Genomic DNA, 23947 nt, shown 5'->3' with positions numbered 1-23947 from the left:
ATATTAACTATTAACATCTAGTCTAACAGTAAATTTAAAGAATCATATTATTATTTTTGTATAACTAAATTCTTCATCGATAACTTTTTAAACATATCGATACTAGTTTTATACTTTCATCCCTAATAGACCATGATTTTTTTATGCCTATGGTGATGATAGAGCGCGGTATGTCGCAGAACATAATATGCAACTTAAAACATGCATGAAAACTGCTTTAAATATGCTTGAGATTGATCATTAGTTTATGATACGAAACTATTATTACAGTATTTTTTTATTTCAGTATACAATTTACACAAAAGAATTCATCTTTATACTAAGCGAGAATGTCATCTTTTATTCGTGGATTTGTGGATAACAAACTTACCAATTTGATGTTTGCGAAAACGAATCCGGGTAGATGGAGCGAATGATAAACCAAATTTTAACCAATGAAAAATTGTTTCTGTATAATGTTGCTATGTTAAAAAAAGATACTACAACTATAGATAGGTATTTAAATGTCACGCTGTACCATACAGCGCTCTCTAGCGGTATTTAAACCTTTGTTTTCTCGAAACGCTGACGCCTGACATATACACGCACACATTCATGTTTTTGATTGTATTGCTTCATAAATATTTTTCGCTTACGATAGCCATGCAGGAGGCAACTTGTGCTGCATTTTCAATAAAATAAGTAGTTTTAACAATCCACAAATTATGGAGCAGTGTAAATCTAATTCACCGAAACTATTCGTGAGCACCGCTATAGAAAACAAGGACGAAGTAGAAGAGGTACTGTCTAAATTATTGCAGTTTTCCAACAAAGAATCGTTTAGTCGGCCATGTAAAGTCGTAATTTCCAACATTGACAGTGGTGGCGCTGTTGTTTACATGGCGCGAATTTTTGATTTGTTGGTTATCATTTTCTTATAAGAGTTTTTTTTTATTATTTCAGAGATATGAAAGAGCTTACAACTATTTTCAATCACTGGTGGCCGACTGCAGTGAAAAAGAAGCGCACGATGCTCTCAACAACGCAGTATGTAAGAATCACGAGGAAGTGTCGCTTGGCATGCTCATGTCGATCCTAACAGAGCCCCACAACGCCACTAAATGTTACAGAGATCTCACTCTTGTCACCAGAGATGGCTTAACATGCGTGCTTAACAATTTATCCAATTTAATACTAGAAAGGTACTTAAAGTTCCAAGATACAACACGCAATCAACTTTTGTGGCTTATTAAGGAAATGATAAGAAATGCAGTCACTGGAGTGGACAGTGTGTGCTGGAACTTGATGCGTTATGCTTCAGGAGGAGACATAACGCCCAAAAATATAATATTGGTGGAATCTCTTTTGGATATTTATATAGAAAATCGGTCATGGTTGGACAAATTTCCTGTACTTATATGTATGGTGGTATATACATACTTAAGGTTAATAGAAGATCATAATATTGCACAATTGATGAGTTTAAGGCAAAAGGAAGTTAATTTTGTTATCACTCTTATAAGGGAGCGCTTTTCAGATGTGTTAACTTTAGGTAGAGATTTAGTTCGTTTACTGCAAAATGTTGCCCGCATTCCTGAATTCAATCAATTGTGGCAAGATATATTAATGAATCCCAAAATGCTTTGCCCTACTTTTACTAATGTACTACAACTGTTGCAAACAAGGACATCCCGGAGATATCTTCAGTCCAGGCTAACACCAGATATGGAAAGGAAACTTGTTTTTCTTACATCACAAGTTAGGTTTGGTCACCACAAAAAATATCAAGAGTGGTTTCAAAGACAGTACCTTGCAACCCCGGAGTCACAATCTCTCAGAAGTGATATGATCCGTTTCATAGTTGGTGTCATACATCCAACCAATGAACTGTTATGCTCTGATATAATACCAAGATGGGCAGTCATTGGATGGCTTCTTACCACATGTACTTCAAATGTAGCAGCATCCAATGCTAAGCTAGCACTATTTTATGATTGGTTGTTCTACGACCCTGAAAAAGACAACATAATGAATATTGAACCGGCAATACTTGTTATGCATCATTCAATGAGATCCCATCCTGCTGTCACTGCAACATTGTTAGATTTTCTATGCAGGATAATTCCAAATTTTTACCCTCCATATGCTGATAAAGTCAGGCAAGGCATATTCAACTCACTACAACAAATTATTGAGAAAAGAGTATTACCTAACTTGCATCCATTGTTTGACTCACCGAAATTGGATCGTGAATTACGTGCCACTGTGAGAGATACTTTCAAAGAATTTTGCACAAACGGCAATGGTGAGGGGGTTTCCGGCTTAAGAGAAGAAGGTAACGACGAACTTATGCCCAAAGGCGGACCTGACGAACCAGCATTTTCTGACGACGAAGACGATAATATTCCACCAACCATAGCTGAGGACACTGATGACGACGATTTACCGTTATCCGAAGTTAGGGCACGAGAACGTCCTGAATTAGCTGCCGCGCTTCCGTTAGTTCTGCGACCGCTGGCAGAAACCTTGTTAGACGACCGTACGTCCGCCTCCGCCACTGCTCTGCTCGATGCGTGTGGTTCCCCAACACCGACTGCCACCGCGCTCGCTGATCTCTTTACAGCAACGGTGCAAGAAGTACCGCCACTACGTATAAGTTGTAATCCGACACCTGCCGAACTCGAATCTGCATTAAATTCACCAATATTCGGTATGTTCACCTACCTGACGCCGAACAGCGACGAAGCAAAGAGGAAACTCGTATTAGAAACCTTTAAGGAAATACACTCTCAAAATACCCTACACTGTGTTGGTTACTGTTTGCTGTTTTATCTAAAAGTATGTTACGAGCGAGACCGGCGCGCTGAACGCAATGCCGCCAAAAGAAGAAATGTGAAATTCAAAGCAGACATATATAAAGAATATTGTAGTTATTTAGAATTAAAAATAGGAGAAAGTTTAGCGGATGATTTTGAAAGATGTCAGGATTGCGACTCAAACGTTTTAGTGTGGTTGATACCCGACGTGTACAGGGAGTTTAAAGATCAAGCTCAAAACCATATAAGGTTACTACACGCTATTGTATCCACGTTAGATGCACGACAACTGCAGAGATTAGTGTGTTTAACCTTGCAGGGCAACTTGATGATGTTTAAATCCGATGATATCACGACAATGTTATCAACAAGCCTGAATTGGGAGACGTTCGAGCAGTACTGCCTTTGGCAACTCTTAACTGCGCATGATATATCAGTCGAAGATGTTTTACCTATCATTCCTAAATTATCGTATAAAGATCACGCCGAAGCGCTCACGTCGGTGCTCCTAATGCTGAAACAAGAGCGGCCGACTGCCGAGGTTCTGCGACAGTTATTCTGCAGAACACTCGATGAGGACGATACATCTGTTGTTTCAACCCTTATGTATTGGTGCCAAGACTTCGAAGACAAAGTTGGTGATTTGGTGGCAACTCTGTTGAGTACAAGATATCCAGGCACTAGCCCCAACAAGAGAAAACGCCCGGGGAAACACAGTATCCCACCAAATGCTCCACCATCCGCGGAATTGGTAAGCTTTTTAATTAATACTATTATTATTATAATAGTCTAACACATTCCGCCAGATATCTTGTTAGGAAGCGAAAACATACAATAACATTTTGGATTGAAATGAAAAAGTTTAAATTAACAAATTATATTAGTGTATTTTAGGTAAGTAAAAGTAAAGATAAATACATCTATCGGCAAACGGAACTTTTCTAGCTTGAACCCTAGTTTAATGATATAATAAGGAACAAATTTATTTACTTGCACCTAAGGAAATGTTTGTATTCACAATGAGCATCATAACATGTGTCGATACAATTATATAAACTATCGTTGTTTATTTCCTTATGAAAAGGTGCTGGGGCATTTGGAGCAAATGAGGGTATGCTGTGTAGAGCAAGATGATATGTCAATTTTTAACATGGAGTGTATGCAGAAGGCTTTACAACAAGCACAGTCGAATAGTAGCGATAATTTAAGGGTAAGTGTAACTTCACACCAGTTTCTTTTTGTACTGTAGCTCCCATTGATAAGCGTAGTGCTATCATATGTTATGTTTTATTACAATACAGCCTTTTGTAATTCCAACACCGTACAGGATATTTGATAAGAAAGTTTCTGCTGGTATTACGTATATTCCATGTTATTTTTAAACACGCATGTGATACAATTATTCTTATTGCTTAAAATTTGTATGCAAATGATTTTTTTTATGTTACTCATGAACATAATTATGATTCACTCACATCATACGAAGATGTATTATGCCAATTTGCGAATACGAAAACATCTTTGTGAAGTTTTGTATTCCTATAATCATGGTTTATTTCAAAGCTAACGGCTTCGCGAATTTTGATTATACTATCATCCCATCATCAAAAAATATTTTCATGAATAGTGAAAGTATAAGGTAGTACTAAATCGTACTCCTTTTAATTTCAGAGACAATATAGTGAATTATTTTCGTTGGCATGGGAAGATGAATTGCCCATATCCAGAAGAGCTAGAAAGTTAGTTTCTAATTCCTTACCAATCAATCAAAACTTACATTCTTCCAATGAAGACAGTGAGGTAAATTTCCTTTTTAATATATTAGCTTTTCCAGCGACTCCGCCAAGGTTGGAGTCCCAAACGCGTGCACGCTTTATTTTGTTACAATTCAGCTTTCTATACAAGTAGCTATGTTTTCATGTTGATGCGCAATCTAATTGTGGTCCCGAGTTTGAATGCTATTAGATTAGTGTTTGATGTGGTGATAGACTGGCAGAAATACAAATTATCCGATTTTTCGTTGCTTATTTCTAGAATCCCTGCTAGTTTATGTAAATAATCCTATTGTACATACATTTCATTTACAGTTTTTAATAATTATAACAATATAATCCGTAAAGCTGTTTCGATAATAAACCATATATTTTTTTCCAGGAAGAGGAAATAGTAGTAAAACCCAAACAAGCCAAGCGACGAAAGAAGGCTATTTCGGACAGTGATTGACATATCTCGAGTAAAAAGAACTGTAATTTTAAACACCAAAGTGCAACTCTACAATACAATAAATCTTAGTACATGTAACAATACATTGTTGGTTACCTTACGTTGTTACGCGGGTGACATTCTAAGAATCGCACCCTGATCCATTACGTCATTTTGTGTTGTGTAAACGTTACATTTTATGTTTTAAAATTCGGCTTCCATGGTTTTTAGTATGTACTTTAGTTTCGGTTAATAACGACTTTCATTGAGATATTTATATAAGAGAATATTCATTATTTGCCTAAAATCCTAATAAATAAGTTGTTATAGTAAGAAATAATTTAATATTTACATAAGTTGTAACTGCATATTTTGAAAATCATACATACTTTGGTATCACTGAACATGTTTCTTTGCTCAATGAATGTTTTCACGAGTAAATCAAAAACCATGAAGTTAGCATGTCATGATGTGCTAAAGAACAATATGTAAACTTAAATTCTGAAGCTCCTTCGTTATTTAAATACATATAGCTGTAAAATCAGAAAAAGTGTTCTAGAGTTATCAAACATGCAATGTAAATTTGGCGCAGTTAATAGTCATTTATTGTAAAGTAGGTACCTTATTGTTGTACAGTTTTTTTTAACCCCAATACAGTGTTTGACTTATTTTAAGTGTAAGGTATGAGACCAAGATTTTATTCAAAAGATATATTATTGTATTGATGCAATTTTCGAAAAACATTTTACACTAGGATCAATAAAGTATTTCCCCCTTTCTTTCTTACTTTTCTTTAACTGGCATCAAAAACTTTAATAGGATTAATTAAAAACGAACTTTGTTTAGAACTTGATATATTTTTTTAACTGGAGGAATATAAGGATAATTTAACTTTTACAATTTTTTAACTATTCCCACACAACAAATTCGATTCATCTGGATATAAAACAACATAATATTATAAACATTATCAAATATTAATAAACTTTCAGGTATGATGGAAACTTTTTGGCCTTGCTTATTAATCACATTTATAAAATTGTCTTTTTCAGTAACAAACTCTGAATTACCTAAGCCCTGAACACAACACATCTCTTTGATGAAAGAGAACCGCCACCCAAATGTGGAATATGCAAGCTTATAATCTACTAGAGAAAATGAACATTCTTAAAACTATAGTTTCCCTTGCTTATATCTTTGTCGGGCTTGTGCTTTGCTATATTTAGTTTTCTTTTCAGGCATTGTGTTGTCTTTTTCATTCGAATTGTCATTTCCTGAAACGAAAAATAAACATTCATTATGCATTTATGAATAATAAAGGAAGAGAGAAATATTCTATGGTAAGAATTTACAAGTCTACATTACGTATGGTGTTATTAAAACCGTATGATTGTACGATCTGTTACTATTTTTGTTCAAATCAGAACTTGAAATATGGCGGACCGTCATTGTTATATTTTGTAGTGTAAGGAGTTGAGCAAATGATTTTCTTCTATCGATTGTCACGGAAACACATACATAAAGCTTGCCTTTTCACGGAGTACCTTGAGCTTTGAATGTCTTGTCTCTAATTAATCATATGAGTAAGGCGTCACACTGGCGAGGCCTATCAGTTATCTACGCAGATGCACAAAGAGATTTATTTTAATGTGGTGTTTAAATAAAAGAAGATAGTGTGTTTCCTCCTACAATGTGCTTGGTCAGTGCACAAATATGTGCGTTATTATTAAGTCTATGGGTCCATCAAGTTATATTGATCCGCTTTGCAATTGATTCAGAAATGCACCACAATATTATGGTAAGTACATTTTATTTATTGCTTTGAATGGCTAGACGAGCTTGCCGTTCGCCTGACGGTAAGCGATACGACCGCCTATAAACAGTAGAAATACCATCTAACACCTTGAATTATAAAATATTGTTAGGTATTCCACTGTGCTCGCCATCCTGAGACATGAGGTATTAACGTCTTATTATGTCTTGTAGTTACACTGGCTACAATGTCCTTCAAACCGGAACACAACAGTGACTATACACTGCTGCTTAGCGGCATTGCTTGGGGTATGAAAGAAGACTACCATATCGTTGGCTAAGGTTGCAATGGCAGTAACATTTGAAGTTAATTAACCAGCCCCGAAAACGTATGCGTTTGCTCTCATGCGCCTTCTTTGGATATGAAACATACATGTTTATCTATATTTTATTTTTTACCGTTACTTATCTAAGGACGGAGCATTTCTATGATAAGAAGTCTGTTTCTCAGCTTTGTTTATCTGGCAGCCAATTTTATTCAAGTTGTATCTCAATATAAGCCAATCACAACAGCCGTGTGTTTACGCACTGCGAAGGCTGCCATGCCGTCAGCACTGAGAAACAGACTTGTTATCACAGCAATGCTCCGTCCTTAGATAAATAATGTCTATGAATAAAGGGGTTAATGTTGTGGTAATACCTTCAAAATTCGCCTTTCAACTCATTTAATAAGTGGAAGACAATCGCCGTAATCAAATAATAATTACCTAAGTCTTCTGGTGGTTGAAGAGATTTCCCTGCACTCCATGTGTTCATCATAGCTGCCGTTTTACCAACAGCAAATCCAATACCAGATAGTGCCATTGAGAATGCAATCATACTGAATGGATGCTAAAATAAAAAGAACAAAGGTTATTACACAAAATGAATACTAAAAATACGATAAATTAAAATTAGTGTTCCAATCCATGAAATAATTTTAATATATTCATATAATAAAAGTCTGCGACAATTATTTCAGTTTCCCAGGAATCCAATTTCACTCAAACTATGAAACAATTTAATCTTACTAATGTTATAAACATGGTAGCTTGAGGAAAAATTATTGGATATTTAGAAGTATTAATAGATTGGCCCAAAACTACAGCAATGTCGATTAAATGTTTTAAACTATAAATTATGTTACATTTGGCGCACGCGCCAACCACGCCACGCCAGTCTAAGAAATTCCAAACTAATAGTAGTCGAATTTGGTATTCTTTTCTGGCGTTACCTTACGGTCCTGCCTGCGTGAAAGTCTTCTTCGTGATAAGCCTAAAGAAATGTTGTAAGAAGGAAAACTGCCAAGATTACAAAACACAATGTATTTTTTCAAACTGTTTGTTGAATTTCACCTAAGGTCATTTCTGGCACAAGTCTAGTAAAAATATTTTGTAAAATATTCTATTCCTATTGTTATTTGTTGAGGGTAATTAAGAACCATAAATAAAAGTTACAGTATACAAGTAGAGAGTAAAGACAAAATAGGTGGATTGACAGTTGGTAAATTAAAGGCCTTGATTATTTCTTGTACTCAGTAACCATACAGGTTATTTTTTTACACACTTTACAGTTTTAACAATTTAAATATAATTCTTAGAATGGAAAACAAAGGACATTCAGGTTTAAGTAGTTTATGTACTTACAGTTAAAGTAGGGTTGGCAGTAAAACTATAATCTAATATGACCACAGCAATCCCAGTGATGAGACCCACACATGTACAAATCCATATTGTATTTTGACTATCTGAAAATAAAAAAGATCATGGTAATTACATTAAGAATTAGATTCTTCTTCCACCTGCACACATCCCACTCAAACTGGTGGTGCAAAAAAAATGACCAATCATATTAAAAACAAAAATTAGACTATGTTTATACAACTGTCTGACTTTAACCTCTCTAGAGAATTAGTACTGAAAAACTATGTTGAAAAAAAAAATTGGATTTACACTTTTCAACGCTCACCTATATTAAGACACTTAAATCATTTTAATTATAGAATTATTACAATAGGTCATAACTAATTTTGTATTCAATAATTAATAAAAGGTTTGCCTATTATTACTATGTGCCCAGCAGATGTTGTGCTAGAGACCACCTTCTACAAAGGCTGCATTGTATATGAAGTATGATCAACTTTTTAGATTTCAAAAACAGCACCATCTGTTGAGTCCAAAACTATCCTGCCTTTCAAATTGGTACTAACCATAAAGATTCAGAAAATTTTAATTATTATTGGTTGAGTTTTTTCTGAGATTAGCTGGGATGACATTGCATTATTTTAAAATTAAACTATTTTTCAGATTTTATTGTGGTTGTAATGATTTAGTGGTCAGGCCCCCTACATGACCATGAAGGCTTCAAAGTCTTCAAAACATTGGGAGAAAACATTGTTTAATTTAAATGTCTTACATTTGCATAAACATAAGAAATCATTATTGCACCATTTACAGTAAGTTGATTGTAATATGCGTGTAGCCTTTATATCTCAAGCAGACAAATGATATGACACCACATAAAATATGAACAAACAACTAATGATATTTGTATATTAAATTAGTCACATATGACATGCCATCCATGACTTTACAAAACATATCTAATGATATTAGATGATTATTAAATTATCTACAACATTAAAAATATAAAATAAAAACTGTAACTTCATGTAGCATACATTGATTATTCATGGATTATTTTTTATATCTTGAATCATCAGATCTTTTAAAGCAGGTTTAATTATATTTTCAGACTTTTCAAATTCAATCTCAACACTCCATTTCAGTGCTAGGTAAATACATTGGTTAAAGCCAATTCATTTCATGGCTGTGTCAAAAGAGATTCATACCTTTTAATTTCTTTTCCTGCATATTGGTAATGTTTTTTATGGATTCCATTAATTTTACATTATGAGGTTCGAGTTGCAAAGCCCTTGTGTAAGATATAATGGCTTCATCATATAATTCACTGGCTGCTTCCACTTCTGCTCTTCGGAAATAACCCTATAAATAAATATTTTGTGTTCAACTATGGCTCTAAATTCATATTACATTACATATTTCTTTTATTAAATATCAATTACTGACTTCAAAATATAAATTAAATTTATTCTTGCTAACAATCAATAGTTTTGAAATGAGTAATTGTTATTTATATTTTCATATTACATATTTCTTTTATTAAATATCAATTACTGACTTCAAAATATAAATTAAATTTATTCTTGCTAACAATCAATAGTTTTGAAATGAGTAATTGTTATTTATATTTTCATATTACATATTTCTTTTATTAAATATCAATTACTGACTTCAAAATATAAATTAAATTTATTCTTGCTAACAATCAATAGTTTTGAAATGAGTAATTGTTATTTATATTTTCACTTAACTTAAAAGCTTCATACTGCAACTAGAGCATTTTGCAGATGAGATTTTGTTCATGGGGACCATTGATATACTTTGAATTAATTTTACTCAACAATATATTTAACATGTTTTTTACAGATTAAGAAATAAGACCACGAGATAATGATAATGGGTTCAACATATTACTTAGTAATACATGTTGTTTTTTTAGACATTGCAGCCTTTTATTTCCTATTGCAGCTACTGTAACTATCACAATCTAGGTTCTACAGTGACAGTAAACAGTGAAGATTGGCTTTGGGCTGTTTTTTGTGATATACCTATGAAAACTTATATTAAGATGAATACCTAATATTTACTGTGTGTTATTCCTATCAACAGTTTAAATTATTTAAAACTTCTCATAGTGATAATTTAGACTGTTACTTTGTCTATTGATACTAGAGTTGGGTAGGACATGACATAAAAAAGAGTTTGTAAGAGTAGCCTCTTTTTAGCATAGAGCCGGTACAACGTCCTACTTCAAATGATGCGAGGCGTAGTGAGGCTCGGTGCTTCAATGCGTATCTTACAGTATTTTGTAATGTTAACCCTCAAAATATTTCCCTCTCGCTCGCGACTCAAAACGCCGTAATGTAATGTGCATTGTAAAATAACGTCCTATTGTAATTTGTAGCATGCGGTTCTCTACCTCATTGTCTTCGTCCTACAGTTTACCAGAGACGGAGAATAAGTAACGCGACTGCCGCGACATAAAATTTGAAGTAGTACAATATATAATTTTGAGCCACTCTTACATTTTGACGTCATGTCATGTCATGTGTACTCAACATTAATTGGACCTACTTACGCAAAAGGGAATCAACCCACACAATGATAGTTTTGAGAAAAAGCTGTTTTTGTCCAATTTTTGTATACAAGACAATTGTTTGTTATTTTGGACGAAAAATATTTACAATATTGTAAAAAAATTATTCTACTTCAAAATCAGACTGACCCCGAAAAACCTTCCAGATCGCTCTTCTATATTTGCATTTCCGTCCAAGCTTGACGTGAAAAATCATGCGAAGTCTTATGGGATGGTTCTTTGTAAAAACAAAACAATTTCGTAATTTTTTTAGATTTTCCGGTTACCATGGGGCTTGGATCTTGTTAGTTTATTGAACAACTAGTGTTATGTGGGTTGGTAAACTTGTGTTGAAAACGGTTTGTTCAGTAAAAATTGTCATATCATTTTGATCTTTACAGAGAGGATAGAAGGTACATTTTGAAAGCTCTCTACATACTTAACTCGATTTTGGCACATGTGTGTATTGGTTCCTGTTTGCATAAGTAGGTCCAATTGATACATTAAAGAAATTATATTATTACTAAGCTGAGCCAAAAATGTTCAAAACATACCTTAGCCCAATTAGGTTGTAGTCTAACAGTTTCATTTGCATCTTGCAGTGACAGATAATGTTGATCCAACTTCAAGAAGGCAAATGATCTATTGCTGTATAAAACGTAATTATTGGGATCCATTTTAATAGCCTGCGTATAATGCAATACGGCTTCGATAAATTTCTCATCCTTAACACATTCATTCCCCTTATTTTTTAGTTCTTCTACCGTTGGTTGCGCTTTCTTTGTTTCATCCATTTTATTACAAATAATAAAGTAATTTTATGATAAATGTACAAATATTTTCAATCACAAATATTGACCATACATAACATACCTAATGGTTTTAGCTTAAAAAGTAAAATACACTCGTAAACGCGTAATGCAAAGCAATACCTCCAGTACCTATTTATGTAAAAATTGTGGTAATTTTTGGAGGAAATCTTGTGTTTATCAGTGCTTGTCAATTCGAAACTGTCATCATCAATGTTGCTAGTATTAATGTTTAATACATAAAGAGAAATTATAAAAATAATTCATAGTAGGTAGAAATTGTAGGTCAAAGAGAATTAGAATATATATAGAAAGTAGGTGTTCGTATGTTATAAATAATAATAATAAAGAAAAAATATACATGCAAATAATCTAAGCGATCATTTGTTAGGGAGTATTTTCGAGAATAATATAAATCTACTATCAAGGCATTTTATAAAGCAGGTTATGCCTGTTATGCTATCCAGTCGATGATTTTTCCTCAGATTATTCTTTTATGGATTTTCCTGAGTAGAATACAAAGTAGTATAATAGAATAGAATATAAAGAGTACCTACATATAAAAATTATGATTGAGATTAAAATTATGGACATCAAGATCTGTTCGGCAATTAATTTCATACTTCGAAAATCGAAATTACAATAAATATACTTGACCGAAGTATTTGTATATCTTCGAGTATAATTTTTTGCACCTTTACTTGCATGAAAACAAATAAATAATAACTTATCAGTTACGAATTCTGGTTTCCGGAGCGCCAAACTTTGAAATAGCTGGAACTGTGAAACAGCTGTCGCCGAGTGTTAGTAATATTTTATTCCGAAGGGTTACATGCAAACAAAAAAAAAACTTTAATAATTACGATAAAATTCCATTTTGATAAGACTTACTAGTAACTATGTATGGGTTCTTTTCATTCACTATATTTCTGCTTTTATTTAATAATTTTAAATAGGACCTTATATTGTGTATGTTCAATATTTATTGGTACAGCAGAATGCAATTTGTCTAAACATGGTTAATCAAAATGCACATTTTAATCCTTTTTAGTTGTTTAATTTAGTTATTTATATTAAATACTTTAAATAAAATCTAATAAATAGTTGAAATTATCAGGTCACTGGTTATTTTGTCACTATAAAACAATTGAAATATTTCCATATTAATTAAATAATACATAATCAACACCTTCTGTGAGATTCAATGAGTTGAGATTCTTTTCAAACTGTCCATTAGTTAGATCTAATTTAACACAAATTAATAAAGGAGGCTTTGCATCTAAAAAGTGTATTATAGGCAATCTATTTTTTACTATTCTTTCTACTGGACTGTATAACTCCAGCATTGTGCCTATTTTATTTTTATCAACATCACAGACTGCTGTCACTTTATGAAGGTTTTCTGGAGTTAGAGAGCGGAGTAGCCTTCTTCCCCATTTACCAGCATTCCAAACCATAAATGATTTCCAATTAGATATCACATATTTTTCAAGTCTATCTAATTGAACTTGCCAAATTTTTTTCCTTGTCACAGAAAATGTAGCTGCATCTTCATGATATGTGTAAACAACTAACTCTTTATCAACTCTGTGCAGATCTCCTCCCAAATCAATGTGAGAATAAAAAAATATGAGATCTTCCGGAGTTCCATGGCCTTGCTCAGTAAAACCACCAACTTTTTTAAACACAGATCTATGACAAAACCATGTAGGCATGAGGAGTGTAGGACCATTTGCAGTATATATTTGAGTTTTAAGTTGTGCTGGCGAGAGATTATTTGCCCAGCGAACAAGACGTGGCGTAGAATTAGCAGGTACCCTAGATATTCTGCTACCAATAAGAGCATTATGGTTACCCTTAGCAGCTTCATATTGCAAAATTATTCTGTCAGGGTGCATCACATCATCAATATCTTGAAAACATAAATAATTTCCTCGACTTATTTTAACAGCGCCATTCTTAGCTGCACCAACACCTGAATTACCAGAGCTAGTGAAATTAAACAATATGTTACGTGTTTTATAGTAGTTAGCCCAATTTTCCAATATTAACTCTGATCTATCAGTACTGCCATCATTAAAGACCACAATTTCTATATTTAATCCGGCATCGAATGCAGTCTGAGTGGCGATTGAACTCATACAGTTGTCTATCCACTTTTCACCATTATATACTGGTATAATTATGGATACATCAACCATTGCGTCTTTCTTCTCTTATATTAGATGATAGCTACTAAATCTTTATCTTAATGCCATAATTTATTGTAGATTTTCAAAATTTTCTTCCAATAAAGAAATCTTATAATATAAATACAATGGTATTATATACACAAAGCCTAAATAAAGTATAGTAGGGAAGACAAGTACTCTACAAAAAATATAATATTTTGTATTAATTGTTTACAATATTTTACAACTTTTTAGTTTTCAAATTACAATTTTCTTTTATAATAAATTCCGTAAATAAATAAATAAGTAATGTGTCAACTGTCATGCTATAAGTTTCAATCGCTGTACAGCTGTCAAAAGCTTTTTTTACCGTGAGTAATGATTCTGAGGTAATGATACTTAAAAAAAGAAAAATTAAATCCTGAATTATAAGGAGTAACCCTCATTAGTTTTCCAAACGTAGAATATAACAAATTAAGTAATAAAATCGATCCGATTTCTCACTATTTTCTGGTTTTTCTCTGTATTTTTATAATTTTCCTTTTGTAACACTGGAAACATATGTCAAAATTGTCATTTGTGGAATGTAAATTGTGCATCGCCGACTGCTATTTGATTGGATTGATTTAAATCCTATTTCGAATTTGAAAATGGGTCTTAAGGAAGCTAATATTTATTTGGACAACCAGTGGAATACTTATTATGCCGGACAAACAGTTAACGGTAGAATAGAATATGTTTTTGATAGCCCAAAAAAAGTTCGAGGTAAGCCTAGTTTTTATTTCGGACTATAGATGTGACTCATACTTTGATATATAATGTAAATAAAAGTTCGTAATCATATGGAACCTATAGTATTCTATCATACATCTATACTAAATAACATTTTTAGGTATCCACGTTAAGTTCAAGGGAGAGGCCCACACTGAGTGGTATGAAAGTAAGCAACAAGAAAATTCTGAAGGCAAGACCGAATCTTCGGATACTATGCACAGTGGCAATGAGGAATATTTCCAAATATCGTACTATTTGCTTGGCAGTAACTCAGGTAAACTACTTAATTCTGATTTAAAATTCAATATAGGTGTCCCACTTGTAAAGAAAAGTAGTGACTAGAAAGTGTTGCATATTCCATAGACTAGGTCAACAATGTAATTATGCTCCTGGAAAATGAGGTCACCAAGTGATGACTGAGTAGGGTTTACTTCCGTCAACTGTAAAACTCCCTTCCAGCCTTAATTTTTTGTATTTAATTATGAAAAAAAGTAACATTAATATTTGTTTATAGTTTCCAATAGATTATATAGTTTGAAATATTGTTTATAGTAAAAAATTTAAAATATATAAGAAATATCTATGGTATGGTCCTGTGTCACAGGGGGCTAGGGTTTTGGTTAAATAATATTTTAAAAGAATAAGGAGAAATATGTAGGCACCAATCAAACTGGATGTATGGGACAACATAGTTGTAACTTAAAAAACAAGTTCCCTAAAGAAGGATTACAAAAATATATTCATGTAAATAAGTCTATCAAATGTATTTTTGATATTAAATAGTAGTGCAAAGTACAATAAATAGTAATGGAATGTATATTGATTTTTTTTTGGTTTTGGTTTTGGGATATTGAGGCAAAATATTTTTTCTCTATGTTAAATATCAGTACTTTACAGATTATTGTGCAATATAAATATTTTATTCCAAAAATCAATGATATTAAGTATTATTATTTTCCATATTCAGGAAATGAAATAGAAATCCCTGAAGGGAAGCACACATATAACTTCACTTTCACACTCCCACCTGTGCTGCCATCTTCTTTTGAAGGTGAACATGGGTACATTAGGTACACTGTCAAAGTCACACTTGACAGACCATGGAAGTTTGACCAGGAAACTAAAATGGCATTTACAGTCATCAATGCACTGGATTTGAATCTCAATCCTAATTACAAGGTAATGGAAATGGGTCTTCATTTTTTATTTAAAAAAATATATTATAAAAATCAAATTAATTATTTGAGCGTTTTCCAAAGCTTTAATAAACATAATATGATCAAGTTTTTATAATGGCATAGTAAAAAAAAATATCACATAATGGGAACATTGACTATTTTTTGTATACAAATAAAACATTTTGTAATTTTTAGGAACCTATACACATTCAGTTAGAAAAGACTTTTTGCTGTTTCTGCTGTGCATCACCTCCCTTATCAGTGGATGTTCAAGCCCCTGTGTCAGGATATTGTCCTGGACAGGTGATACCTTTAACAATTGACATTGAAAATAAAAGTAATGTGCAACTACACCTTGTCAAGATATTCTTAAGAAAGGTAAGTTTGGATATATTAAATGTATTTCATATCCTACTGCTTATTCTTAGTAGTTATATAAAATAAATGTAAAAGTTTGTGTCGATGTTTAGATATTTGTTAACAAGTAAATGATTCCATAAATTTACATAGATTAAGAAGATGTATAAATCTTGCTTGAGTGTTTTTTTAACAATGGTTACAATGAAGAGTATTTGTGAATGATTCATAATATGAATTTAGCACACACATAGACTATGTTGTGGCATATAGGAGTAATATAACATAATTTTGTTCTGAAAAAGTACATAGAGTCTATTTTTATTCTGGTAAAATAACCATTCAAGAATGAAGAGAACCAAGTAATAAATAATCTACTACTAAGTTGATAATAATTGCTCTGCTATCTAATAGCAACATAAAAATTAAATGCATTGTATTTCAAAAAAAATGTTTGCACATTCAAGTTCAGAATTAAAAATATACAAGTAAAAATATAACAAAATATTCTAATCATCAATATTTCGATAGATATCTTTTATTATTTTGTGCATTATTTTCCATGTAGGTTGTAACATACAGAGCAACATCTCCATCTACAGCAACAAAGAAGATAAAAAGTGTTATTTTGACTGTGCAAGAAGGTCCCGCGCCAGCAGGCACCACTAAACACTGGAGTCTTAATATGGAGATACCACCAATACCGCCATCGAATCTCGTCAACTGCAATATTATCGATCTGGATTATGACCTCAAGGTATGCTTACATTTTTGTAAAAATAGTTTTTTTTTTATTTCAATAGCTTTGCGTGTTTTTAACAATGTCGCTCCATTTTTCAAATTCCTGACTGTGATCGCCTTTTCTTGATAAATTGCGTAATTTTTAAGTCCCAATTTTATCATTAAGTCTTCATTGTTTGGAAGTAGGAAATCGCTAATTGCCAATCAAAAGCAATAACAGTAATTTACAACGACCTCATGGAGGCCTTAGCTACACAATAAAATGCTATGAGATCGACATTGTTTGGCGAGACTTGGTCTAAAAACACGATATTATGTACGCGGGTTTCTTATTTAATGTTCATGGATACTAAAATCGTCGACAATAAATCATCTTAGGCACAAGTTTTTGCTTTTGTATAAGATTATAATAACTATCATGCCTTCGTTTATACAAATGAACTATAATATTATAGTCTTCCGTTACGAATGACGAGTATCATGCAGTATTATTACTCGTGCGTAAACGCTCTACAGAGCGTGTCATCGTATTGTATAATGATACGATGACATTTTGAAATGTAAATATGTGCGAAAACAGGTTTTATATTTTAAACTAGATCACATGTTGTTTTAGCGGAAATTTCGTGGATTAATTACAACTTTATGGTAACACTAGGTTTTGTTCGCGGTTCCGCCCGTAGTGCAGTGCAGCAATGAATTTGCACTTGTCTAGTTATTCCGTTGTTAGTATATTCTTCACAAGTACATCACATTCACAGTATCATAAAGTATTACTAGTTTATAGAAAAATATTATTGCAACGTGATATTGGGTTTTGTTGTAATTTCAAATTACTGTGGTAGTTTGTCTGAAATTTGTGCCTGATATCGCGATAGGTTCGCCTCCTATCACATCATGGGACGGAACACGCAGGCGAAAACTGGTTACCAGTGGCGAAGCCTCCATACAACCCGATTCCTATCGGCTTCCCTTTAGGTTAATTGACGTTTGTCTTAGTTTTTGTTTTCTATAAAATTGGACGCGATATGTTAACTAAAGCATGTTTTTGAAATATTTCAACCTTCGCCTTTGCTGGTTACATCTTTGCCTACCAATGGCGAACGGTCCGCATTACCCGATTCCCGCCGACTTCCCTTTCTTAATTTATGTATAATCTAATTATCAGTAAAACGATTTGCAGACCACATTAATACATATTATTAGACCTACTGCCTCGGTGGCGTAGTTGCAATTGTACACGGTACAAGTACGACTGCCGCGCTAAGGTCCTGGGTTCGAATCCCCGGTCGGGCCAAAATAATTGTGACTGGGTTTTTCCATCTTAAAAATTACTCAGTCGCAGCTCGGAGTCAGGAAGTTGGCGGTGTGATACCCCCGTGCCTCGGAAAGCACGTAAACCCGTTGGTCCTGCGCCTGATCTCTCTCCGCTAATGTCGGCTTGCCGTCTCACCGAACTATGAAAGTGAAGGAACAGAGCGTGCACCTGTGTATTGCGCACACACTTGCGCACTATAATATATCCTGCGTAGCTGGCTGATCTTCGTTGAGATTGGCCGCCGTGGTCGAAATTCGGCTAGGAGGAGGTTATAAGACCTATATCTTGTGTCCTCTTGTGTACCTCCTCGGAGATAAAGGTGTGATGTTTGTTTGTTTTGTTTTATTATTGCAAGAGTAATGCTGATTATAGTTACAAATCACAACAGCGTTGTTATCACGAAAGGTCCTACTTGTTGCGCACCTTATCTGAGTTATTAATAAAGACGCTCAACATTGCCAAATATGTACATCTTATGCTTGACAAGATTATCATCATGTACGTCTAGGTTTCTCATCGAAATCATTCTGTGTTAGCAGTGATATGCGTGTGTCAGCTAACCTATACATAACTAATGTGACTGTATACAAGAAAAAGACAATTGATGAAATGAAATGAAATCCTTTTACCTTTCTTCTTCGGATAGCCATCACTTAGCTAATGAAAGGTTGGCAGGTTAGCTAGGCTAGGGCTTATATCGACTTCACCAGTGAGGATCGCGATGCGTTATCTTTTTATTTTCTTTTACCTGCCAGTTAAAGCTGGCTTCTTCGGTTTACTTTGTGTTGTTTTTATTAATTTTATCCATAATTTAAAATGGCTGTTGTTATATTATGGATTTGAATGTATTTTGGTAATAATAACTATTCTTATAACTTGTTTTGACGTATCATAAGTGCAACATTGTTGGCCTACGTGATAAATAAATAATTTATTTTTAATTTTATTTATTTTATCGAAAGTCTAGATGTCCGTTAATAACTCAATAACACCGACTTCGTATATTCTGCAATACAACAGTGCTTAAATGCTGCTGTTTAGGGAACAAAATATTAGAAATGGGGATATCTATTTAGACTCAGCAAGATCTATAAAATAACTACTTTTAATGGTTTTTTTATTGGATGAACCAGATTGTTATTTATTGCCTCCGGTTACTACAAATAGAGATAGATAGTCTTCTGAGAAATGGGTAGGCGCCAGAAGTGATCAAATGTGGGCCGGCTTTTCGCTGTCGTTTTTTTCTATCGTTAAATTCTCACATAATAACAACGGATTATTGGCCTTTCGAAATTCTACTCAAGTATCTACTGGTAGAGGAAGCATATGGCGATAGGTAAGTCCACTCTCGGGTAGGAGAGGCTATTTTTTTTTGCATCACGTTCTTGGAAAAGAATTTACGTAGGCGGAACTGAAAGTAAAATTTATAAATATAAATGAATAAATAACACACTATTTGTAATCTAATATACAAGATATATTGGATAATTTAATAAAATCTTATGAAGCATACTTTTTATCACTATCCGCAAATAGTACATCATAACATGCCATAAATATCAAACCGCAGTTTCTGAAACGAAACTCTTTGATGTTTTTTAAATAAAAATCTTTAAATCCAATTCAGTTAATTCTATTGAAGGTTACTAACACGCTGAACATGCACACATCCAGTGTGATATTATCTCACGACTATTATTGTGTGATGATGTAATGGCCGCCAAGGTCGCATGTCTTTTTGTGTCGAAATGCTATGAGTATTCCAATGGACCACGATATACTGCAATACTACACGAATAAAATGTAGTACTTAAATCTTTGTTGTTGTTGTTGTATGAAAAATATTGTTTTCTTTAAACTTAATGTATCTATGGAACGGACAGATTTGCTGAAAATTACATATAATTAATTATTAAATTAGCAGAAATTGCCTGCAAATCTTAAGATAACATTGAAAGAATTACATTTGTAGGTCATGTTTAATAAACGAGTAGCTCTTTGATTGTTATTACTCAGAATATATTTTTGGATATAGTTATTAGTTACTTACTCAGTACAATTGTTTATGTATAGTTGGGTATGTTATCAAACTGTCTCATTTCCAATGAAGGAGTGATACCACAAACCTAATATTTGCTCTCTGTTGTGACACATTTGTTCCTTGACTATTTCAAAATAGATATTATTAACAACAACTATTTAAATATAGACTTAGATAAACCTGTTTTGCTGTTACTATTAATATTTCATATACATACAGAATATGTATTTATAAAATAATTGTAGGAAAAAAATATTATTTAACACATTAATATTTATATCTGCAGGTGGAATGCGTGGTGTCCGGCATGCATCTGAACATGCATGACAAGAAGTATGTGACGATCGGCACGGTGCCGCTCGTCGGTATGGCGGGTCAACCTGCGCCTGCGCCTTCCCCTACCGCCAGCAACGGGCAGTACTCGCCGAGTCAGCCCGCCGTGTTACCAGTGGGGCCGGGACAACCTGCTCAACCGGTTTGTATACTTTACTGTAATAACTTTTAACATTTTTATATATTATCTTCTGCATATCTTATAAAATAAGACTGGAACTGCGGTTAGTGCCTTACTATTGTAAAACGGAAATTCTTCTTGCAAACAGAGATACAGTCGACAGGTTTAAAGTCTAATGATATTGGAAGTAAACTGTAATTACGTGCAGGAAAATAATAGTAGGTATGGTAGCTAATTTTCATGAGTCGATTGTTTAGTTTTATGGTGTGCAGGTGCCTTCGCCGGCGGGCGGTGATGCAGGTCCGGGCGGGTGGGTGGCGCCGGGCGCTGCGCCCTCGGCGCCGCCTTACCAAGCACTTTACCCGACACTTAGTAAGTATCGCATATATTAAACCACGGCAGTCTTTACTACGCACAACTGAAAACGAGATTAAAAGTTCAACACTTTAACCTTTCCCTTCCAGTCAAGTGATTTTATTTTCCCATATAATTTTTAATAGGTTCCGTCTAAGTATTACGGAGACTAGATAGATATGAATAAAACAAATAAATGGTATAGAATACTTATTAATTAATTTCCTCTTTATTCTAGTAGCAACATTCTTCTTTATCACATGTGCGATTTTTTCTCGACTTCAGTGGCAGGGTACTTACTAGATATTATTTTCCAGCTGAACCCGTCTACAAGGAATCTCCGTATACGGCTCGCACAATCCAGGACCGTGGCGACAACAGCCACACAATGATAAGAGGAGGGAATTTCGCGCCGTTCTACCCTACATACGCAGCAGTCCAGCCGCCTCCGTTACCGCAATAAACTTGTAACACTATTAGCGAAACAAGTCCTTTGCCTACGTAAATACGCTCATGCACACCAGATATAAGCTGCCAATTTTCCAGTTATCAAGTTAATAAAAAATCCTAGTACGTCATTTCGTATATCACGAATATGAATGTATGTATGAACGCATTTACACTGCCGGTAATCATAGCATCACCCGGCTTTCTCGCGCTTTATCTCATGTCGATGCCATTAATTTAACACCGTCCAAATACCGTCCCCAAATAAGGTAAAAGTTATATGGCGGCAATACTATTTGTCCATGTTAAACAGTGGCACACATTTCCAAACAATGTGTTTTCATAATTTTACAAAGTGGATAACAACATGCACAGCTTATGAGCTCGACCTAGCGCTACAGAGTAAACGACTTGTTTCGCTAATTCTTTACAATTTCTAAAGTTATACAATGTGATTTGAACTGGCAACATTTATAATATAATCTTGTGTACACCCTCATATAAAATTTTTCAATGAAAGAGGTATATAATATTATGTTGCCATTTTGAGCCATATTCATGAAATTTAAGTTTCAACCGACAATCTGACAAATTAGTGCAAATATCTACCAAGCGCACACATTTTATGTAAGAAACAAGTACGCATATAACGCACATTAATGTTTATAAATTGTTTTAAAAAATGTATAATATAATATGTATTTCCTAATCTTTCGGCAATAAGTTTTAACTTTTATGAAAGCATGTTATGTAAGTTGTGAATGTTACTTTGGATTACTAGGTTTTGAACAGTTATTTTATAGCTTCATGAGGGTATTAATTGGTTATATCATGCCTTTTCAAATTATTTACACAAAATCAGATTATATGTTGCGATGATAATTTTTCGCGTAATTTCGTTATGTATGAGTAAAGTGTGGAACTTTAGTACAGAAATGCTTACTTATAATATGGCATTTAAATTTCATTGTTAAAAGGATATTATGTGACTTTATTAGACGTTACGCATTTAGTATGTAGTTTGATCTATGTGTAGTGTCAGTAATGGCTTTGGTGCTTGAAAGACATAAGACAGGGTTATCAGTATCTACACTGTACAAAATACTACATTTTTAGAAAACTTTTTGCTAAAAAAAATTAAACCGCTCAAATAACTACGGAGACATTAATCTCTGCCTTACTGCCTTATACACTTTTTACTCTGAAATATTACTAATCCCTTATGTGTTGTCTCGAATTTTTTTATATATATTATTTTTTTTTATTAAAAGATTTATAATAAATAGTATTTCACAATTCCTTTCTCAATTAATTAGTATAAGTTATAAGCATCTCAAATATAGGAAAAATATTTTTTTCATCATCAAATTACTGATAAACATGCACATTTCACACTTTGGATTTTCCTGACGTCACCGCTATTTCAATTCAGAGGCGAGAGAGGCAGCACGATATTCCAATTATGCGCCCGCTCTTGCTCTTAGTACCAATAAATGAACCGCATTTCAGACATTTTGACGCAATTTTCACAGTAAGATTTCCTTTTAGTATTATTGTCTATTGCGTGTTAAATAATGTCTAATTATAAAAATATAGAAAGTTGCCACATGATATGACGTTAGTTATTATTGTCAAGATATTAATTGATATTCGTCTTTATAAGCGGCATAAAGTTAGCCGCAAGTGGCATGTAATTTATTGCAGGGGTGATAAAAAAATCAAGGGCACAGATGTACTAACTTCATGCTGCCATAAATATCAATGTTAGGTGCAGTAGCTTTCAAAATTAGATATTAGATAAACTCGATGTGCCATTATGCGGCACAGGAAAAAACAGCTAATTGCTAAAATAAGTATTGATATAACTTAAAACTCGTTATGAGAAGCTTAAATTAATAATAAAGATATTTTATAATTGAAAGATATTAATTTATTTGCAATTATAGTTACTATGTTACTAACGATGGACTTCATGTATCTCAAATTTTAATATACTATTCATATACATTGTTTAATTTTAAGACAATTTTATATTCATGTTTTTGATTGAAGTGTCTAAAGGCGAAAAGCAGTTGCTTATTATATGTATTTTATTTTTATTAAAATGGTGATCAAAATTTGTACGTTATTTTTATTTGTGTTGTGATTGTCCTGTGTGGTTGATTAGAAAAATTATCATTTAAAGCTATGTAATTCAAATAGTGCCGACGTAGTCTCAATTTAATAGTAAAATTGTTCTATAAGTGCTTATATCAGTTAACAAAATTGATTTCAAATATGAATATCGATGTTTTACA

At 33.2% G+C, this 23947-nt stretch overlaps 4 protein-coding genes across 5 annotated transcripts; 2 read left to right on the top strand and 2 right to left on the bottom strand.

Annotated features, from left to right (window-relative positions):
- Positions 1 to 530: 530 nt before the first annotated feature.
- Positions 531 to 5776, top strand: LOC115440077 (integrator complex subunit 3 homolog). Of its 2 annotated transcripts, XM_030164233.2 has the most exons (5): positions 531 to 779; positions 943 to 3546; positions 3880 to 4005; positions 4467 to 4595; positions 4950 to 5776. In XM_030164233.2, the coding sequence occupies exons 1-5, from the start codon at positions 705 to 707 to the stop codon at positions 5016 to 5018; spliced, it is 3003 nt and encodes a 1000-aa protein (XP_030020093.1). In that variant the 5' UTR covers positions 531 to 704; the 3' UTR covers positions 5019 to 5776. The 2 variants fall into 2 exon arrangements, with proteins under 2 accessions (XP_030020093.1, XP_030020094.1); XM_030164234.2 differs by lacking the exon at positions 4467 to 4595 and having other exon boundaries at positions 4950 to 5187.
- A 58-nt stretch (positions 5777 to 5834) lies between these two features.
- Positions 5835 to 12030, bottom strand: LOC115440079 (stress-induced-phosphoprotein 1). The gene is made up of 5 exons (XM_030164235.2): positions 11561 to 12030; positions 9640 to 9793; positions 8435 to 8535; positions 7517 to 7640; positions 5835 to 6271 (listed from the first exon to the last, which is right to left on the bottom strand). The coding sequence occupies exons 1-5, from the start codon at positions 11798 to 11800 to the stop codon at positions 6171 to 6173; spliced, it is 720 nt and encodes a 239-aa protein (XP_030020095.1). The 5' UTR covers positions 11801 to 12030; the 3' UTR covers positions 5835 to 6170.
- A 687-nt stretch (positions 12031 to 12717) lies between these two features.
- On the bottom strand, positions 12718 to 14368 carry LOC115440081 (UDP-GlcNAc:betaGal beta-1,3-N-acetylglucosaminyltransferase-like protein 1). Its single transcript, XM_030164238.2, has one exon. The coding sequence runs from the start codon at positions 14014 to 14016 to the stop codon at positions 12979 to 12981; it is 1038 nt and encodes a 345-aa protein (XP_030020098.1). The 5' UTR covers positions 14017 to 14368; the 3' UTR covers positions 12718 to 12978.
- A 178-nt stretch (positions 14369 to 14546) lies between these two features.
- Positions 14547 to 23770, top strand: LOC115440082 (arrestin domain-containing protein 17). The gene is made up of 8 exons (XM_030164239.2): positions 14547 to 14751; positions 14879 to 15034; positions 15728 to 15939; positions 16134 to 16316; positions 16864 to 17052; positions 20682 to 20870; positions 21122 to 21221; positions 21521 to 23770. Exons 1-8 carry the CDS (start codon positions 14637 to 14639, stop codon positions 21664 to 21666), a joined length of 1290 nt encoding a protein of 429 aa, XP_030020099.1. The 5' UTR covers positions 14547 to 14636; the 3' UTR covers positions 21667 to 23770.
- Positions 23771 to 23947: the final 177 nt, after the last annotated feature.

The sequence above is a fragment of the Manduca sexta genome, chromosome 8 (assembly GCF_014839805.1).
Source record: "Manduca sexta isolate Smith_Timp_Sample1 chromosome 8, JHU_Msex_v1.0, whole genome shotgun sequence".
Lineage (NCBI taxonomy): Eukaryota > Metazoa > Arthropoda > Insecta > Lepidoptera > Sphingidae > Manduca > Manduca sexta.
Note: the sequence above shows the minus strand (reverse complement) of the source record. Positions and strands in the feature narration are given on the sequence as shown.

What these genes read in the sequence shown, in the direction of transcription:
- LOC115440082 (XM_030164239.2), top strand. Translation starts at nt 14,637, where the DNA reads ATGGGTCTTAAGGAAGCTAATATTTATTTGGACAACCAGTGGAATACT. An exon ending in TTTGCTTGGCAGTAACTCAG is followed by an intron (nt 15,035 to 15,727) that starts GTAAACTACTTA and finishes TTCCATATTCAG; the next exon opens with GAAATGAAATAGAAATCCCT. An exon ending in AGCACTTTACCCGACACTTA is followed by an intron (nt 21,222 to 21,520) that starts GTAAGTATCGCA and finishes ATTATTTTCCAG; the next exon opens with CTGAACCCGTCTACAAGGAA.
- LOC115440079 (XM_030164235.2), bottom strand. Translation starts at nt 11,800, where the DNA reads ATGGATGAAACAAAGAAAGCGCAACCAACGGTAGAAGAACTAAAAAAT. An exon ending in TACAACCTAATTGGGCTAAG is followed by an intron (nt 9,794 to 11,560) that starts GTATGTTTTGAA and finishes ATTTATTTATAG; the next exon opens with GGTTATTTCCGAAGAGCAGA. An exon ending in CTGCCAACCCTACTTTAACT is followed by an intron (nt 7,641 to 8,434) that starts GTAAGTACATAA and finishes TTTTTATTTTAG; the next exon opens with CATCCATTCAGTATGATTGC.
- LOC115440081 (XM_030164238.2), bottom strand. Translation starts at nt 14,016, where the DNA reads ATGGTTGATGTATCCATAATTATACCAGTATATAATGGTGAAAAGTGG.
- LOC115440077 (XM_030164233.2), top strand. Translation starts at nt 705, where the DNA reads ATGGAGCAGTGTAAATCTAATTCACCGAAACTATTCGTGAGCACCGCT. An exon ending in ACAAGGACGAAGTAGAAGAG is followed by an intron (nt 780 to 942) that starts GTACTGTCTAAA and finishes TTATTATTTCAG; the next exon opens with AGATATGAAAGAGCTTACAA. An exon ending in ATAGTAGCGATAATTTAAGG is followed by an intron (nt 4,006 to 4,466) that starts GTAAGTGTAACT and finishes TTTTAATTTCAG; the next exon opens with AGACAATATAGTGAATTATT.